This window comes from Sceloporus occidentalis, unplaced genomic scaffold (assembly GCF_023333645.1).
Source record: "Sceloporus occidentalis isolate IW3139 unplaced genomic scaffold, rSceOcc1.0.p SCAF_5, whole genome shotgun sequence".
Lineage (NCBI taxonomy): Eukaryota > Metazoa > Chordata > Lepidosauria > Squamata > Phrynosomatidae > Sceloporus > Sceloporus occidentalis.
In genome coordinates this window covers 140,801,198-140,822,218 of record NW_028316985.1, presented here as the reverse complement: position 1 = coordinate 140,822,218, position 21,021 = coordinate 140,801,198, and the positions used below count along the sequence as shown (strand labels likewise).

The window sequence follows — 21,021 nt, the reverse complement described above, 5'->3', positions numbered from 1 at the left end:
TGTCTCATACACAGGGTTGTCATGGGTCAAGATCAACTTGAGGGCAGTTAAACAAAACAAAAAGGTTTGCTCAAGTGTAATTTGCGCTGCAAAAATAATGCAGTTTAACACCACTTTAACTGCCATGGCTCAATGCTACAGAATTTTGAGGTTTGTAGTTTAGTGATATGTTTAGCCTTCTCTGTCAGAGCACTCTAGTTCCACAATAATTGACAAACCGTAGGATTCCATAGCATTGAGTCATGGCAGTTAAAGTGGTGTCAAACTGGATTATTTTTGCAGTGCAGATTAGACCTCAGTTTGTCAATAACTTAACTGATTAGTTGTTCCCATTTTATGGAATGAAAAGTTCAGCTAAGGAAGACATTTTTAGGTAACTTGTTTAAAGTCTCTCTCTCTGTTGGGATTTATGTCTTTTCCAGGCAGTGTTAGGTTCAATATTCTTTCATTTCCTTGTTAGCTTTTCCTACCTTAAAGCAGAACTTGCTTTATTTCTCACTTTTATGTCTTATCACATGCTTAGTCAGATGCACCCAAAACATATATCACTTTTTACCACAATGGAGCCTGATACTTCATCCACATGTTTAAACAGGCAAATCTTGATCTGTTTTTGGATGATCAGTTTTTGGATGCATATCCACACATGTTTTGAAAATTCAAAGGAGGAGCTGAACGCTAACACTTCTGTTTTTTTTACAATTGCATTGATCATGGTTTGGTTCTTCAGATCTCTTTCTATAACTTCTGCTATAAGAAAGGAAACAGAACTTAATGTTTTAGATTTTCTGTTCTTGTTGTGGTATGCCTTTAAGTCATTTTTGACTTATGGTGACCCTGTGGCAAACATATTATGGCCTTTTCTTGGTAAGATTATCACGGAGTTTTCTGTGGCTGAGAGTATATAACTTGCCCAAGGTCACTCAGTGGGTTTGCATGGTCAAGTGGGAAATTGACCTATGGTCTCCAGAGCTGTAGTTCAGTGCTCAAACCACCACACCACACTGGAACTCAATTTTTCTATGCACTGTTTTTAAAGCTGCAATGTTTATATATTGTGGCTATGAACATCTAGACCCACATCTGTGATTACGTCCCAAATCTTACAGGGTCCTTTTAATTTAATTGGAGTTTGATGGAAGCAGTTGTGAAATCATCACAAGGAGTATGATCCAAATGAATTCACATATTTTTGTCTTGTGGTTTTGAAAACTGAATCTCAGAAACAAATAAACTTTAAAATAGTTGCTGCCTATTCTGCCTTTACTTGTTGGATCATGATAGTACAATTATGTCGTTGTTGTCCTAGCTTTTAAAATGCCAGTTACCCTAGTATGAGACAATCTGGACATACAGGTTTGCCTATGTAAATATTTAGTTCTGCACATATATAGTTTAAGCTGTGCGTCTTCCTTTTTGCATCATTTACGGAGATTGTAGCAACAGACTAAAAACCTTTAGTGCTCTTAGAATAAATGTTACATCGAGCCATAGCAGTTAAAATTGTGTCAAACTGCATTAATTCTGCAGAATGGCAGAAACTCAGTCTATTACAAATGAAATGCAGTTTGGGGAATTCTTATCAATATCTTATTTAAAGTATAGTGCACTATGTGAACCCTGTACATGTGTTTAAAAACAACAATAAACCATAGTCCCATTGCCTCCTTTTGTTAATTGCCTTCACGTGAAGTTGTTGTTATTAACTGCCTTCAGGTCAACCTCCAAGCCCACCTATCCTCCACTTCTCTGCTTAGATCCTACAAATTCAGGTCCACCTCTCTGATTGAGTCTATCCATCCTCCTCTTTTTCTACTACCTTCTAACCTTTCCTAGCATTATTATCTTTTCTAATGAGTCATGCCTTTTCATGATGTGGCCACAGTAATGACATCCTCAGTTTGATCATCTTGGTTTCCAAGGAGATTTCAGGCTTGATCTGTTCAAGGATCCATTTGTTTGTCTTTTTGTCCATCCACAGTATCAGCACTCTTCTTCAACACCACATGTCAAATGAGTTGATACTCTTTCTATCTCCTTTTTTCACTGTCCAGCTGTCACATCCATACACAGTGATAGGGAATACAATGGTTTGGACAATTCTAGTTTTGGTTATATATCTTTTAGGACAAGATCTTAAGATCTTGTCTAGTTCTTTCATAGCTGCTCTTCCTATTACTAGTCTTATTTCTTGATTGCAGTCTCTGTTCTGATCGATGTTGATCCAAGGTACAGGAACTCTTTAGCTATTTCAATTTCCTCATTGTCTGGGTTGATTTAGACTTCAGGTAGATGTGTCTAAATAAGCCATGGGCTTTTGGTCCCTAGTTTGTTTATTCTGATCTGGCAGGAACTAATGCTCTGGCTTGTTGGAAATGAAAAAAACAACCTAATGTCTGGTGGGGTTCAGATGTCATGATAAAAAAACAAGGAACAAAGATTTGTGATTTGTTTATTTAAATTTTATGACTGCTCGGTTGACAAAGAGAGATGAACTAGTGAGTTTTGTAGATAAGTTTTATTTGTACATTTATTTATTTTTAAATTAATATGTCATCTTTTTTATTTTTCATAAATAACTAATTTAAAATATATATTTGGAACAATCATTGGCAACACAGAATTGATTTAAACATAGATTTTTTATCTGTTTCATTATAGAGAGCATTTTTTCTAAGAAGGGAGAAGTTGTTGGTGGAATACCATTTTCTAAAAATGAATTTTAAAAAGACTTCCTAGTATTGTGGCTCCTTCTGTGAATATAGCTGGGAAACAGAAAACCTGACATGTGAACTCAATTGGTACCTTAAAATTACTAAAACACTTTGGTGAAACTCTGATCCATTATTCCATTGTCTAACCATGGCAGCTGATGATTCACTAGGGTTTCATATTATTTGAGAAGGCAGTTGTGGTATCATATATATGCATTGAACATTTCCATAGAAAATAAAAAGAAGCCTTGACCAGCACACTCAGTTCAAGATAATAAATTGTGATGTTACTCTGGGGAAAAAAAACATAGAGGTAGATCTAGATTTTGGCTGCAGTCCTGTTGATGCAGTGCATAGCTTATGCTGGTGCTACCAGGCAGGAAGGGAAAGGATGTGAAGGATTGGAGAAATTGACTGTTTTTGCTTGCAGATTTTGCTTGCCTTCTCATGTCACTGCTGTGTGATCCTGATGTAGTTACAATTGATAGTATAGTACACCAGTAGTGTAATACACCAACGCCTGGGTGTGTGTGTGATGGAAACAAACTTTCTCATCCATTTTCCCCTCAAGGCATCCCCCATATCATGAAAAATGCTACTGAGAGGATAATAGGATCCTGATTATTGGAATGGCCTGTTGGTATGTGGAGAAAGAAAATCTTGAACATTAGGTGAAGGCACCCAGCTTATAGTGGGCTATCCAAATACAATTTTTGTTCAAGTTGACTTGAACTTACTGATCTGACAGTAATGGGTAATAACTGATCTACCCTAGTGCAAGAGCTACCCTAGTGCAAGATTCTTTTTCAAATAACATGTGGTGAATTACCCCTGCAATTGTAGAAACTCTGTGAAAGTGGTAAACTTCCTAAAAATCTCAAGTGATTTGAAATGTTTTCTTTAAGACATTGTTTTATTTATCAAATTCCTACAACAGGCTTTTTTGGATAAGCTGGCTATGTATTTGAAAATAATGCTTGGTAAAGGCAGTAGGAAAAGAGGAAGACAGCATTATAGGAAAATAAATTCCATTGAAGAAACCATGGCCCTGAGTTTGCAAGACCTGAGTTAACAACAACATCTGGTAGAGATTCTCTCACTCATAGGTTTGGTATAGGTCAAAGTCAATTTGACAGCAATTAACAACATGATATGCAAACCATCTTAATTATAAGTAATCCAGTCATGAGATCTAAAGTGGTAGGGTTTTTTTTTTTGTTTTTTTTTGGACAGTATGAATAAGGTTTCAGTTCTGATATTTATTCACAGAGCCTAGACGGGGTGTGTCTTTTACATTAAGTGGATCTCATTATGTTTTCAGTGATTAAATTATCATTAGAGCAAGGTAGTTCAGCTTTAAAAAGAATATGTATAATTTTCGCCTGTGCTTCCCCCTCCTGTATTTCCCACTGTGCTATTGATGTAAAACTACACTTTAGTTTGATCTTTTTAAAGTATCAGCTAACAAGTTTGAACATGTACATGTGCGTTGTCCTTTTAAAATCTGCATATATAGATAATGCATAGTTTCATATTTACATCTTATGCTCCGAGAAGATGAGAAAGTAGCTCTAAATGTCTTAGTATTTTCCTATCTTGCAAAATAACTTCCTGTGTGTATCTTCTTGAATATCCATGTTGTCTCATGCTTGAGACTCCACCTTCCCTTGCAAAGTTCTTGATTGCATTACAGTTATTTTTAATATGCAGACCAGCATTTGGTCATGGAATAAAATCAGGGAGCAAACTAAACTGTTGGCTGTGCCTGTGATATCTGTCTTATCCATATCATCTTCATTCGGATCCCAGTCTATGTACTGAAATGATGGATAAGCCTCTGACATTAAGGTTGTATATGATGGCTTCTAAGACCTAAAATACCCTAAAGGCACCAGATTCCATCTGATCTTGGAAACTAAGTGGGGTCAGGTCTGGTTAATACTTGGATGCGACCCCACCAATGAATACCGGGTATTGTAGGCTACATTTCAGAGGAGGGAACTAGCAAAACCACTTCTGAGCATTCCTTGTCTAAGAAAATTCCATGAAATTCCTGGGTTGTCATAAGCCAGCAGTTGACTTCAAAGTGTGCATGCGCACACACAATGGCATCTAACCATGTTGATTATGAACACCACACTAGAGTCTGCTACAATCCAGCACCCCTAAGGTGGAGCTAGTAATGGCTGTGCCTTGCTTGGCAATTTTATTTGTACATAGCATACACATTGTTGTTTGAGACATGCTCCTTCTTCTACCAGTATCAAATGTATTGTTTTCCTAACCCCTTATTTCTTTCTTTATTTCATTGTAGATTTCCGAATAATGCATGATCTTCCAAATTGCCTTTGCTGACGATAGACTTAAAAATAGGTGTGCAAGATATTAGCTGCTGCCCAGCTGCTTGATGTTACATGCATACCCAGGGAATTAAGTCTCTCTCTCCTTCTAGAGAGAGACTGTAAGATGCATGTTATGAATTGTGTCTCCTTGGTGAATGATAAAGAAAATGGAGCTATTTCAGTTGAAGCTGGATTAATGATTGGAGATACAACAGACCCAGAAGAGCAACTGCCTCAACCACCTCCGCCTCCACCACTTCCGCCCCCTCCACCATGTCTAACAACAGATGTTGGATTTTCTTCACCAGCAGGCGTACCACCACCGCCACCGCCTCCACCTCTGTCCCTGAGCAGACCTTCATTGTCGCAGTTGGTCAACGGGCATGGCCACTTAAGCAAGAAGAAGCGAATACGTAGTTTCTTCTGGAAAACTATCCCCGAAGAACAAGTTCGTGGTAAAAATAACATCTGGACTATTGGTGCTAAGCAGAATTACCAAATTGACACAAAGACAATTGAGGAATTTTTTGGCCAGCCGGAAGGAACAGTACCTTTGGAATCAAGAAGCAGAGCTTCACGGAGGTCATTTAAAGACACCAAACAAGAGGTAAGCATGAGCATGGAGCGAAGCAACTATGTGATCTTTATAAAATTAAGCTCCTATTTGTTAGTTGTTAGCTTTAATCATTTACCATCTTTTTCTATGCTCCCTGTTGTGTTCTGTGGTAGTATTAAAAGCCTTCATCATTTATTTTTAGGTAAAGTACAAATTTAAAGTGTCAGTAGTATCCTGAGTTCACCATTTATCAAAATTTTTCATATTATGAGGCAGAACTGTAATTTGAAATTGTCTATTCTCTTTGTGATTATTGGAGTAGAAAATGTGGAGAAGTTTTGTATATTGCATTCATACTGTAATATTATGAAAATAAATGCTAAATTCAAAATACTTAAATACACACATTCAGAGAAAAAAGTGTATAAAATTTATCATATGAATTTAGATTAGGCATGCAGAACTTGGATGGAAGAAGTAACTTCCTCACCACCTTCTCCTAACTCTACTACTGCCCACAAAATGCTGCACAGAAGGTCAAAATACCCTGCTGAATGAGTCAGGGTATGGTTCAGGAATGGAAAGATCCTTATCAATCAAGCAGAGACACCTTTCATGAACCAAATAATCTTCAGAAAACATGGTTCCACTTAATCTTCAGAGATGCCCTCATTACCTTGACTCATAGTCTACTACTCTCAATGCTCTCTATAGCATTTTTTTTTCAATCTGGAGAGGCAGACAATGGAAGAGATAGGCAGGAAAGTCTGCTTCTGGATCCCAGTGATATGTGTCTAAATCTGGATTCAAGCCAATGTTTTCCTGAACTGAGTAACCAGTAGTAAGAAGTTACTTGAGTAACCAGTGGTAAGAAATTTACATCATAAATTTACACTTTTCAAAATATTTACTCAACTTTATCATAAAATTACCATAGACTGCCTTCACATAGCAAATACTAAAATAGTAATTAATTTACTCCAAGCTGCAGCAAGGCATTTGAAGAACCATGTGTTGGATTTGTCATAGCATTATAGTCCCTATAATCTTGTTGGTGCTATATTTATAGGTTTCAACTAAACAAAAGACTGTACAAGTGTTCCTGAACATGATTTCTTTAACAGAATTTGGTACCAGAGGTAAAAATAACATGGGGAGAATAGGGTTAGGTTCCTACACCACAAAAAAGAAGAGCTGTTGGACATATAAGGAAAAAAAACAATTTCTAATCTTCCAGAGAGCACTTGAAAACCTCTTCCACAATGCAGAGATGTTGTTTTTTCTTTCATCGGCCTCCATTTTTCTTATAATTTTCATTTTGGTGGCCAGACTTTGTTAGAAGCAGCTGATAAGGCAGGCTTATCAGCTTGCCCCCTTTCTCCATTTGCTGTTCATCCTTATTTAGTAAGGGATTCGGGAGGCAGATACTGTTTACTTTGTCTGTTGTAGGCAGGCATAAAGCAACAGCAATATTTATTTATTTATTTGATTTATATCCTTACTAATTCTTATGTTCTCTCACATGGGATTCAAAGTGGAAGAATTGACCAGAGTAAAATCTCATTGTTTTGTTGTGCTTTTTACTGCAGACATGCTTCTATTTTTCTCCAGTTTTTCTTGACCATTCTTCCAAATGCATCAAGAAGGACAAGGGATGGGGCTGGCCTGGCCTAAAAAGACTTTGCAAACAGGAGCTTCTTTGTCAGAGGCTTTGTTAAATGAGCTATTCCAGTATATATTTAGAAACTTGAATATATCTATGTCTCTTTAAAAAGTGAAATTTGTAGCCTCTATGATTGCAGATTGATTATTGGAATGTTTGGATGGTGTCTCAGTTCAGGGATGCCCACTGCTTGCTCTAAAATTTGCTGTTGGGAGATTCAGGGGTTGTTCAAATGGTGAAAATAATCCAGGATGAATCTGGGTTGACTCTCCATTGTTCAAATGCATCCTTAATGCACCCAATTAAGGGTGGGTTTTTTTGTGTGGCGGGGGGGAGACTGCAAAACCTCCCACTTAATCCAGGATAATCGAGATCATGTTTTTCCCTGAGCTTTCTTTTCTGTTGCTGATTCAAATATGCCTATCCTCTTCAGCAAGTGCTACAAAACCCCTACATACATAATCCCCTTATGCTTAAAGCAGAGATTCCTTTAAAAACTTAAAAATCATTAATTTGTGTCAGCAAGTATATCTAAGACAGCATAATAGACAAGATTATAAATGTAAAAGACTAAATCCATAAAAGAAACACTGCACTTTAGTGGGAATTTCCTTGTACAGTGGACCCTTGTTATATGCTGGGGTTTGGTTCCAAGATCCCCCGTGGATAACAAAATCCGTGGATGCTCAAGTCCCATTAAATATACAGTAATGACATAGCAAAATGGTGTCCCTTATAAAAAATGGAAAATCAAGGTTTGGTATTTGAAATTTATACTTTTTTTTAACATTCTCAAACCATGGATGTTTGAATCAGTGTATAAAAAATCCGTGTATAAGAAGGGCCAGCTGTATAAATATTTATCAAATATGTTGCATAAAAACCCCTGACATGATCTTATACATACCATGCGCAGTTACATTGCTTATCTAACATTCATACAAGTGATTTTTTCAGTTTTTACAAGACAGTACAGTTGGCCCTTCAGATCCTTGGGATTTGGTTCTTGGGTGCCCCTTGCAGATGTGAAAAAACACAAATTATTGTACCCCATATTATTTAATGGTGATGTGAAGGCACACATTTCAGCATATCCATATTAACATCACTGCCATTGAATAATATAGGGCATTTTTAGGTTTTACTATTTGCATTTTCAGTGCAGTAGTGCTGCTTTAGTGTACATGTAGATTTCAGGAATACTGTTAATGCTAGGTTTTGCTAAGACTGGCATCTAGGTTTACTGGGAGGGGTTTTTACAGAGATTTTACAGAGAAGGTGCAAGCATAAATAGAAGAAAATGGTGCGGGATTCAGATGGAGTATATTGAAAAGATGTTAATGCATAATAAAGTAAACCAGAAGACCTTGGTAATTCTACAAGTAAATTTAGAAAAATTGCTGGGAAGCATCATTTTTCCTGACTACTGAATGTTACAAGCAGGTAAAGGCGTTGGCATGACTAAAAGCGTACACATTTAGGGTAGAATTGAAAGGGAGGGAACTGGGTGTATAAGTATACTTAACTATATGAATCATAGCTGTGTATATATTTGAAATGTTCCTTCATGTTCTTGGTCACCTAGGTTCACTCCTACTGCTCTATTTCAGAATAGGCTTGGAATTCAAGAGGAAACAAGGGTTCCCAAACTTTGGTCTTCCAGATGTTTTGGACTTCATCTCCCACAATCCCTGACTCTTGGCCAAGCTTGCTGGTGCTTCTGGACGTTTTAGGCCCCAGACAGCTGGAGGATTAAAGTTTGGGAATCACTGGTGTAGATTAGGTTAATGGTCTTGTTAAACAAGGTAAACGTTCAGTAAAGACGAAGTGAATCTGTGGCAGAATATGTAAAGTTGACCCACTGCGCAATGCAGATATCTGAAAATTTCATCATACAGAGGCCAATAGGGAAAAAAACAACATGATATTTAGGCTTCAGGGTTAGCTGAGAAGGATCCTGCCATATTTAACAAAGATGTAAGTCTTCCTTGCCAATGTCGAGCTCTGAATTTTTTTTTAGAATTTGACTATATTCAATTCAATTCAGTTTTATTAATGCTTAAGCCAAAGGCCATTCGCATGATTAAAATGTAAAACCGATGACAGAAATTCAGAATTAGAAAATGCTCCATCAAATAACTAACATCCAAATTTGATACATCAAACATAATAAAATTCCAGACAATTAAATAAAACAACATTAAAAACAACTTCAAAGTTTAGATAAGATCATCTCCATGACAGTCAACTGCAATGTCTGCTATTACCCTTGCCCGAATTTTGATTGCTGCTGAGGCAAACAGTAAAACATTATAAGTTACCTTAGAATCAATATCAGACAGGAGATAAAAAAATCTTTTCAGAAGTGGTATTAGACTGTAAATTGGACAGAATAGATCCCATAAATTTAGTTCTTGGATCAGTATATAGTGAGCAATAAAGCAGATAATGAGGCAAATCCTCGATTTCTGGAGCTCCACAAATACATAAGCGGGAATCCTTAGGTGTGTGTGAATATCTGCATCAATCATGGCTTAAGGCATTGTTTGAAAATGAAGAGCTGTAAAAGCCTGCCTAAGCTTTGGGAATGTAAGCTTGCCTAGGTAAACAGCCATCTGATGGTCCAATTTATATAATCTAAACCATTTGGAAATTTGACTATATAATCTGACTAGATCTGATCATGAACCTTCCTCCTTCTCAAACACCCCCAGAAAAAGCATTACAGCTGAGTGTAGATTGTGAATGGCCACAGAATGCTTGTCTGAACCAACATTTGATTTCTTGACACGTATATCATGGAAAGCACAAAACCAAACTCCTTCTTGGTTAAATGTGTGAGGAACCACTCTGTCTTCTCTTGTACTACACCTGTCGTCATAGTAAACTGCAGTACTGTATCTGTCTTGCCATACTCCAAATAACATCTGTCATGAAGTATATAGCAGGGCAGGCAAAGTGGGCCCATCACATCTTGCTGGACTATCATTCCCAGGATTCTTCTCCATTGGTTATGTTGGCTAGGTGTGATGCCAGTTGAAGTCCAACAGCATCTTTAAGACTGCATTTCCCCACTAGTTTTCAGTGCCATGGAAAGTTGGCCATCTCGCATTTCCTTCAGCCTCCTTATTCTCCTAACCTTTTCAGACCTATTTACCCAGGCACTCTTATATTATGTAGACATAGAAGCTGACAGATGATATTTGTCCATGTAGAGATGGTGACTAAACAGTTCTGACAGAATGTTTATTTGAAGTACTGGCAACTGGTACTTTGAGGAAGGAATACAAAAAGGTCACCATGTCGCACCACGTTCATCATTTTGAAAACTGGTTGATTCAGACCAGAGTTGTAGTGGCCTGAGTGGTGAATAAAGTAGAACAACAGCTGACAAAGACCACGGGTCACAGATGTTGGCTTGTCCTGGCAGCTAGCTATTACTTCATACCTGCCACTGATCCTTTAGTTTCTGAGCAATCCCAGCACACAGAGGAGACTTGGGAGAGAGGGATTCTGCTTTCCCATTCCTTTTACTTCCCAGGGAAGAGAAAGCCAGGTACACTCTTCCAGGCTTGCAAGTGCTGCAGCCGATTCAGGATTGGGGCTTTCAGGTAAAAAAAAACCGTTAATCTTTCTGGGCAAACCAATAATATCAGGAAAGGGGGGGGGGGCTTGCTCCCAATGTCACCTTTGTCTGTGTATGAGAGTCTCTGTGAGCTCCACAGTGTTGTGTCTTTAAAGCTGAGCTGTTGAGATCCTTCACTTGATTTCAGGCTGCTAAATCAGCAGTCAGTGAAAATTCGTGCTGTGAAAGTATTCATCTGCCAGATCTGATTCAGAAATATATTTACTGTTGTTGTTGTTTTAAAGATTAGCTGTTTCAGATGAAAACAGAGTCAAAGGCAGAAAGTTAGACTAGCAGATTGTAACTTGCAAGTTACAAAGAAATTGTGAGTGCTGTTCAAGAAGAAAGTGAAAGACAGATGCACACAAAGTACAGATGAATTCACAATTTACATAGCACAAGTGAGGTAGATGGACAGAGGTGGTTTGCAGAGTTTGTAAGAACTTTATCAGGGAAGATAAGATAAATTGGAAAGCAATTGCAAAATTATTTACTTGAATTGCGGCACATCTTTGTAAATCTTTAATGTTCAACATGTGTGAAAAAGTGTGAAGTACGGCGTTTAGAAAATTACTCTTAAAGTAATTAGTTATGGTAGCAAGATCCAAACTAGTTAATGTTATAGTTACAATTGCTTTAAAAATGGCTATTTACTTGCCCATAACTCAGTGGTAAATAAAGTACACTCATTCCTCCACATACACTGGGGTTATGGGGCCCAGGACTCCTGTGAGTGTGGAAAAATCTCAGATAACAAAAACACTATGTTTTAACCTGAGAGAACACCTCTCTAGGAATCTCTAGGTCCTCCAGTGCAACTTTGAGGTCACTCAAACCACTACACCATGCTGTCTCTCCAGAATTGGAGAGTGGACTATATCCAGATTTATTAGTGTAAAAGTGAGTTGGCAGAAAAGGATGCTCATTTACACTCTTATTTGTATACCAGATCCCCATCATTGAAGACTCTGCAGGAAAAGGGGTATGCAGAAAATTGAATAAAGCACCTCCTATAGATAGGTGGGCAGGTGCCCCCGCTTCTCTTGCACTACAGTTTAATATCCTATTCAGCAGGGTCCCTCAATCCCCAGTGTATGATGGGGCTAGAAAGACTGATGTAGGGAAGAAGGGGTAGATAGGTCCACTTCTGCCAATCTAGTTAGTCTTGTATAAATCTGGATCTAGCCTAATGCAAAACTGAAAATGGGTTATGATTCAAGATTTTATTTCTGCTTTTAGGAATGTAATTGGTTCTCCTTATGCATGGAATCAACCATCCATGGCTTGAAAATACTCAAAAATATATAAATTCCAAAAAAACCAAACATTGATGTTACCATTTTATACAAGGGATACCATTTTACTGTCCCACTGTATATAATGGTACTAGCTCCATCCACAGATTTTGGTATACATGGGGTCCATCCTGAAACCAAACCCCAGTGGATACCAAGGTCCCACTGTACATGTAGAGATCATCTATGCTTATTTCAGTCAAGTTATGTGAAGTAGAAGCAAGGAAAATAAAGTGCTGCTCATAGATTATTTACCCCTTTAAAAGCCACATTTCTTTATATTCTCAAAGAAAAACAAGAATGCAGTTAGCTATGGATCTCCCCCCCCCACACACACACACACTTAAAATTTGTGAGGCAGGGGTATACAGACCAGTAGCTTTAAAAAAATCCCCAAGAGACATGAAGATGGCAATTCTGTATGAATAAAAGAATAGGAAAGAAACTGTCAGATGCTATACTTGAGAGTAATGGTCAAAAGAAATACAGTAATGTATTCTTATGGGCTTTCTTTCTTGAGATGGGACTTAGAAGGACTGATCTAGAGTGGTTTTGATTCTTCCTGGAGGGATGGGTCAAAAGGCAGTGATGAAAGATTCCTGTTTGTAACTTTGGTTGTTGGTCTGTGGAGTTTCATTGAGCTCTGTCATGTCTGCCATGATATTTAATATTTATAGGGAATTACAGCGGGGGGGGGGGATCTCTGGAGAGTTTTGATTTGGTGCCACCAATATGCTGGTAAAATCCAAGTTTGTTATTTGTTTGCATCTAAATGTGTAGAAGCTCAGTTCTAAACCAAACCCTGACATCTGTAATGGACTAGCTGAGTGTGAAATGACTGAAGCTTAATCCAGACCAAACAGAAGTGCTCAAACAGGGATTAGATATTCAGTCTGTATTGGATGGGGTTTACCCTCATTCTCAGATACAGGTTTAGAATCTGGATGTTTTCCCAGGATTCAATCCTGAATCTAGAGGCCTGGGCTTCTGTGCTGACCCAGGAATGTAAATTAAATCTAGTGTGCCAACTGCATCTCTTTCTAGAGATGTGTAATCTGGCCTTGGAAAATTTAGTTAGTTGGATTATTGTAACACAAGTGGGGCTGACTTTGAAGAGTGCTCAGAAACTTCAACTGGTCTGAAATTAACAGCCAAATTGTTGCCCAATACTGATTACTGTGAGTGTATAACTACCTTATTACAACAACTCTGCTATTTGCAGATACATTTACAGTTCTGGTTTTGACCTATAAAGCCCTCCATGACTTGGTTTAGGACCATCTGAAAGACTGTGTTATGCCATTTAAAGCCTCTCTTGGCTTTGAGATCTACAACACACAGCCTCTTATTCTGGTCTCACCATCCTCAGAGGTTCATATAGTAAGGAGAAGAGAGAAGGCATTATTTGTGTCTACTCCAAGACTATAAAACTTCCTTCTGAAAGAGGCAAGGCTGACTTCTTGCCTATTGTTCCTCCGACAGCAGGAAAAGACATATCTATTCAGCCTTGATTTTGGTAAGAGCTTTTAACTTCATTTGTGTTTTAATATGATACCTTGTTTAATTGTATTTTAATATTCATAACTTACCATATGGCTTGTTTGATCCCATACCCTGGATCAAACATTGATGAGAATAGAGACTATGGTCAGGAGATCAGAAGAAGACTGGAAAGAGCAGATGTGAAAGTGTAGCTGTGAAACAACTAGAAAAGATTCCAAAGTGAAAAGACATAACACTGGCTGCTAAGGTTAGGATTGTCCAAATTATTGTATTCCCCATCCCCATGTAAAAATGGGAGAGCTGGTCAGTTAAAAAAGCAGACAAAAAGAAAGGCAACTTGTTTGAGACGAGGTGCTGGAGAAGAGTGCTGAGGATGGTGTGGATGGCCAGAAAAGATAAATAAATGGGTCCTAAAAACAGATAAAGCCCGAATTCTCCCTGGAAGCCATGATGATTAAACTGAAGTTGTTGTATTTTGGACATGCCATGAGAAGGAAGGATTCATTACGTTCTAAGGTACCTTGTATCTTGGTTCTGGGGAAAAGACTGGATATTTATTGACAAAATAAACATGAGCCTTGAGTCTTAGGCGCGTTACAGACTGCCTGTTTGGGGCAGCCTGTATCCAGCCCTTTCTCTGCTGGATCGGGGCCTCAGCTGCCACAGCGGCAGCCTCTGAGGCCCCGATCCGCCGCTTTCCAGGCTGCAGGGAAGCGGCAAAAGGCTGCTTCCCCACGGCCTGGAAAGAGGTGTCCTTGGGGCTTCATGCCCCAAGGACACCCGACGGCGGCGGGGACGCAGAGAAAGGGGCCACTCGGCCCCTTTCTCATTTGTGTCGCTGGCGCAGCCATGTACAGGCTGCGCCAGCAATGCAAATAGTGGAAGGAGCTCCGAAATGGAGCTCCTTCCGGGACCGCTGAAAGAGCGCCCCAGGCGCCCTCATGCGGTGCGAGGATGTCACTTCTGCGCCACCCCGTTTGGAGGCGACACGGTGGTGACGTCCCCATGGCGGTGCCCGTGTGCATAGGGCACCGCCATTTTGTACAGTCCGTACTAGGGTTAGGGGTGTCAGGAAGTGACGCCCCTTCCTAATCCTAGTACGCCCCTTCGGCGCATCTGTAATGTGCCTTAGTTTCCAGAATCCATGAGTAATAAAACATAGATGGAGCTTTCAGCCATTGTAACGTCTCTGCAAGACTGGATGGGAAGGCAGACAAAAGGACTAGTGAATTAGTTTGCAGGTTAACCCAAATTACAATTTACCCCTTTCCTTAATAGAAATGATGCTTAAATAATGCATTGAGTGTTAGTTTACTTTTTGTCACAATCATTTGATCATGATTGCTCTTAGGTTTTGGGCAATTTCTAGTCTTAGGACCAGAGAATAATCATGCACAACTTCAAATTGCCATAACTTTAAACAAGAATGTAGCTAGAATGAAATGAAAGCTGACAGGAATGCTAAACAGGATTTAAGAGTGATAAAATGCAACATTTACATGTAAAAGCATGGATTTTAATTACTATGTACTAAACAACACTTAGACAGGTTTAAACTTTTCACTGTGCTTGTACTCAGTTTTTCCATGTTTTCATCAGGTGGGTGCTTATTAGGTTTTCAGTGCTTGTCTTTCTCAGTCTTCCTGCTTAAATACCCACTGTGAATGTTTTAGGTAGGATATGTGTTGAGAGGTGAAAAATTGAGGAAATGGCATGTGTGGATTAGTAAGTGATTAAAATGTAACTTGGTAGAACAACTGTAGAAAATGTCAGGTTGTTGTTGTTGTTGTTGTTGTTGTTGTTGTTGTTGTGTGTCTTCAGGTTGTTTCTGACTCATGGTGGCCCAAGCAAATAGATTTCTTTTCCTTTCCCATATACTATGTTGCATCTTCTTCAGGATGGTACTACAGAATGCAAACCAAGAGTCTACTCATAGCAGATTCATGAAGAAGTTGCTTGTAGGGGTAGGCTTGATAAGAAGAAAATATGCTTCAAAATATTTTTAACCCAAGTATCTACTGTATGTATGCTTCCCTGGGTGTGCATAACTGTCTTGTGTCAATTTCACATGCTAACTTTAAAACGTAAAATTCCACATCCAGTTTACACAGATTTCATGTCTTGACATTTCTTGAGAAAAGATCTAAGTAGCGTAAGTATAAGTCTTGGATGGTGTAAGTTATCTAGATCTATTTCAAACTGGCTTCATAGCAGGACCCAAAGTTCAGACTGCTGTGGTTGCCTTAGTGGATGTTTTTCACCTGAGCATTGGGATTTGGGATTTGGGAGTCAGAGGCACTGTGTTTCTGGTCCTATCTGTCAGGCAGATTCCAGAATATGGTGTTTGGAGATAGCTACTCCTCAAAGAAAAAAAAAGGGGTGTGTGATTCTATCCCCAATGCTATTCAGCATCTACATGAAAGCACCAGGAGAGATCATCCAGAGACATTGAGCAGGATGCTGTCAGTATGCTTATGACACCCAAATAGATTTATGTCTTTAGTAATAGCATTATCTAAGAATAGCGTACCTCCTCTGAATAAATGTCTGGAGGAAGTAATGGTTTGGATGAGGGGGGAAAAACTGAAATGGAATCCAGACAAGATGGAAGTGCTTCCTATTAAGGGTCCTAACCTGGGTTTGGAGGTGTGTCAGCCAGTTCTGGATTAGGTCACACTCCCCCAAAAGACTGTTCACAGCTTGTGGATCCATCCTTCCAAATGTCAACCCAGGTAGATGCCCCTGGATCTGTTCTTCCAAATGTCAACCTAGTTAGATGCAACAGTCAGGAGTGCTTATTATCAGCTTCAGTTGTTATTCCATCTGCACCTTTTTCTAGAATTGAAGGATCTAAATAGTGTGCATGCACAGGTAACCTCAAGGGACCTCTGCAATGTGCTGTACGTTGGGCTACCTCTGTACCAAAGTTCAGAAACTTCAGTTAGTTTAAAATATGGCAGCCAAATTGTTTATGAGTACGTACATCTAGGAGAGATCATATGGCACCAATATTAAAACCACTCCACTGGCTGCCAATTAGTTTCCAGACTAAATACAAAGTGTTGGCTATCACCTTTAAAGTCTTACATTGTTTGGATCCACATTACCTACAGGATCATCTTCTTCTGTATCTTGATCCTTTAGGAGACATTTACTTCATTTAGCCAAAACTAGACTGACTATAACTCAGATGAAATATTCTTTGGCCACCCCCAAATTGTGGAATAGATTTGAAAGTGATTTGTCAGCTCAAGATGCTATCTCAGTTTAAATCAGCAGTAAAGACCAGTTTCTTATAGCAGGTCTATTGAGATTATTTTTAAATCATGGTTTTAAGGTATTTATTGATGGATAGTATCAGTTCTATATGCTCTTTTAACTGTTATGTGATGTATTGTGTTATTGTTTTTCCCATCTTGATTCTCAGGGAGAGGTAGGTAGGAATAACTGTTGTTGTTGTGTTGGAAGCATTCTCTTACATGCAGTGCTATCTCAAGTCATTCCTAATTTGGGTTTTCCAAATGATCAGTGGAATTACAGGTTCAGGGGCTAGTGAGAGTGCATTCAAGAAAACATCTAAGTACAGATTAAATCCAGCCTTGAATTAAACAGTTCAAAATGTGTTGGGTACATCAGCTTTTAGTATGTGCTCTGTTGTTGTTGTTAACTGCCTTCGAGTTGCCTTTTACTCATGGCTGTCCTGTGAATGAGACATCCCCTATCTTCAGCTGCTCTGCTCTGGTCCTATAGATTCAGGCTCATGGCCTTCCTGACTGAGTCTATCCATCTTGTATGCAGTCTTCCTTTCTTTCTACTGCCTTCTCTGTTTCCTAGCATTATTACTTTTTCTAATGAGACATGCCTTCTCAGGTGTTACTGGGAAGCAGTTGCTGTTTACAGAGTCTGTAGATGTTTGAAGGGGGAAAAGTATAGATTACTGTATGTACTCATGTATAAGTCAACGCCATGCATAAATTGAGGACAGGTTTTGGGCCCAAAGTCAGGGATTTTGATATGATGCCTAGATAAGTTGAGGGTATAATTTGGGTCTCAGTACCCTTCCTTCCCCTCCGCAGCCCAGCTGTCCCTTTGGGAGACAGCCGAGCTGGGGAGGAAGCTTCAGAGGCTAGCACTCGCTCTTCCTCCTTCTCTGCAGCTCGGCTGCCCCTTCAGAGGACTGGGGAAAAGGAGGGGGGAAGCCTCTGCCCCCAGGACTTTCCCCAATCCCAGCATCCTCCAGCCTCTGCAGGACACAGGGACTGGGGAAAAGGAGGGAGGAAGCCTCTGCCTCCAGGATTTTCCCCAGCCCAGCTGTCCCTTCGAGAGATAGCCAGGCTGTGGAAGAAGCTTGAGGGGCAAGCCTATTACCGTATTGCCCCGTATATAAGTCCACCCAGGGTTTTTGGGGTCACTTTTTGGGCAAAAATTTCTCTACTTATAGTCAAGTATATACGGTATATGTGTAACTTACGTGAGTAAAAATGCATATACTGAGAAGAAGAGGCTGTTAATGTTAGCATTTTTCAAATATATAGCAATAGCAAGTACAGTGGACCCTTGTTATATGCTGGGGTTTGGTTCCAAGATCCCCCGTGTATAACAAAATCCGTGTATGCTAAAGTCCCATTAAATATAATGACATAGCAAAATGGTGTCCCTAATGAAAAATGGAAAATCAAGGTTTGATATTTGAAATTTATACTTTTTTGGAACATTTTCAAACAGTGGATGCTTAAATCCATGTATTAAAAAATCCATGTATAATAAGGGCGGACTGTACATTTCTATACCACTTATCATGCACTTAAGCACTCCCTAAGCAGTTTACAATGTCTAAGACAATTGACCTCAACAAGCTGGGTACTCATTTTAGTGACCTAGGAAGAATGGAAGGCTGAGCTGACCCTGAGCCCCTGGCTGCTTTTGAACTCAAAACCTTATGGTTTGTGAGTGAATGGCTGCAGTATAGGCATTTAATCACTGCACCACCAGGGCTCTAATAATTCACACACCACATGTATAAACTCAGTGTAAACTCAGTTTAGCAGGCAAATCTCATCTGTTTTATCAATCACTTGATCAATCCATTACATATTTTTTTCCTCACCTTACCTTCAGTTTTCATGTTCCGCCTTTTCCCATCATAACCTTTTCTAGAAAGCAGGTCTGAAGTCATTCCTTTGGTCAGTGTTGTAGCAATGAAATGACTAGTTTGTGACTGATTATGCAAGAGTTAGACAAATGTATTTTTTATTAATTTAGGTTTTATTCCCCACTTTATCTCAAAGATTTTAGGCAAGCTACAGTCTAGTACATTTCAGTTTAAACCTATTCTATGTACAGTATGTTTGGCTGAACCAAGGACTCCTAGGTTAATCACAGTGTGTATATGGTTATACCGTTTCCAGACAGAGATGTTAGTTCTGATGGTGTTCCAAAAGTGATGGCTATCATGAAACAGTTCTCTTTTGCTGCTAATATATAACATGATGGTTGAGTATCAATGAAGACAAAGTTACTGCTGTAAAATTTTAACCCAACAACACAAAGTGGTGTCATTCCAGAGGATTGCTTTTAATTTCTGAGTTTCCAGTATGGAATGTGAACAAATTACTACTACTGTTTTTAGTTACAGTGATTAACTTGTAGGATTTTTTAAAACAATGAATCCATGTTCAAAAATTGGGAGATGTTACTTTTAGAATCCTTACATCTCTATCTATGATTAAATACCTATAGCAAAACATTTAGATAGAAAACCATTGCAGCAACCTTGCAGAATAAAGCTCCACACATCTTCCTTTATCCATTCCTTCTTGTTTATAATCAGTATTGCCATGAGGACTGATTTATTTCATATTCGGGTTTGTAACCTGTCAGTTTCGAAAAGACTTAAGTATATTCATACATTCATATGGTTAAGCAGGTGAATAAAAACAAGTCTAGAAACCTTTTAAAAGGGAGCATTTGTCTAAACAGACTTCAGCCCATATGACTACTTTCCTGCAATTTCAGCCATGCTTCTTCTCATTCACTTGTACATATAGTATTAGACTTGTGTGTACACACTACACTAAAAAGAAACAGTCTGATTGCCAAAACTGTTCAGGGCCAATATATCTTTGAGATATTTATATATGACATAATATTGGCGTAATAATTGCAGTTAACAACTTACTACTATATTTGGACCACTTGAGTTTTCCAAACTGTCTTCAAAGGCAGCTCTGCATAGAACTCATTGCTATAATCCAAATGAAAGTTTATGTTACAATACTAGGTTGGATATAAATATAGAAACATGCTTGAAATGATTATAATTGTAAACTTTGAATGGTGTGTGAATGTCTGCATATTATTTGGGATAACATGCATACTTTCATCCGTTCAGCTAGAACTTCTATTATGGCAGAAAATGTGAACAAAGTAATCTAACCTGATAAGAGTATTCTGTTTAAACAAGCCTTTCAATATGCTTTGCTGTCTTTTTTCAGATTAATATTTTGGATGCCAAAAGAAGTATGAATATTGGGATATTCCTCAAGCAGTTTAAAAAGTAAGATACCTTATTGTTATTGAAAATGGTAAATATATATAGCAGGGAAGGAGACATACTCAATAGAAATAGAGTAGAAATTTGTCACTTTGATTTGTAGTCTTAGGCTCCATTCACACTACAAAATAACCCAGTTTGGAAACCAGGTTATTTCCATGTCGTTCAGACTTGCACTGATTGTCCTCGGGGGCGGGGGGGGGGGGGACAACTGAAAAGCCCATTTAAACCAGTGCATTTGTCACCAGATCCTTTAGTGGTTCTTTTTTAAAGAACCGCAATGACCTGCATCTCCGATAGTGTGAGTAAGCTGTCAGATCAATTCAGATCATGCAGCCACCATTCAGGTAATGAATTTTGATCCAGAACAGTTGTGAATGGGAACTTCAGATCTGATTTAAATGCTACAGAGAGATTTTCTGCCTTAAAACAGAGTGGAAACAGTGAATCTCTCTGAAAAAAATGTAAGTGTGACTGGCCCCCTAGTTCCTAGTGCATATACCAGTGATGGTGAACCTATGGCACGCATGCCAGAGGTGGCACGCAGAGCCCTCTCTGTGGTCACCCCAGCACAGAGTTTGCCAGTTTGTTACTAGAAAGCCAAAGGGACACGGCACTTTGCAATATATAAGTAGGTTTTGGGTTGCAGTTTGGGCACTTGGCCGCTAAAAGGTTCACCATCACTGATACGATAGTAATCTTGCAGTTCTCAGCACTGGATTTGCAATGCTGAGCATTCCACAACCAAATCTGAACTAACCTGAAAATTA

The 21,021-nt window shown here is 38.8% G+C and overlaps 1 protein-coding gene across 1 annotated transcript in view; it reads left to right on the top strand.

The window, feature by feature from the left end:
* Nucleotides 1-21,021, top strand: part of FHDC1 (FH2 domain containing 1) — a 62,536-nt gene that overhangs the window by 16,586 nt on the left and 24,929 nt on the right. Inside the window, exons 3-4 of the mRNA XM_089525668.1 lie at nucleotides 5,029-5,663; nucleotides 20,193-20,254. Coding sequence (XP_089381794.1) covers nucleotides 5,181-5,663; nucleotides 20,193-20,254 — 545 coding nt within the window. The 5' untranslated portion in view covers nucleotides 5,029-5,180. The remainder of the gene's footprint in view (nucleotides 1-5,028; nucleotides 5,664-20,192; nucleotides 20,255-21,021) is intronic.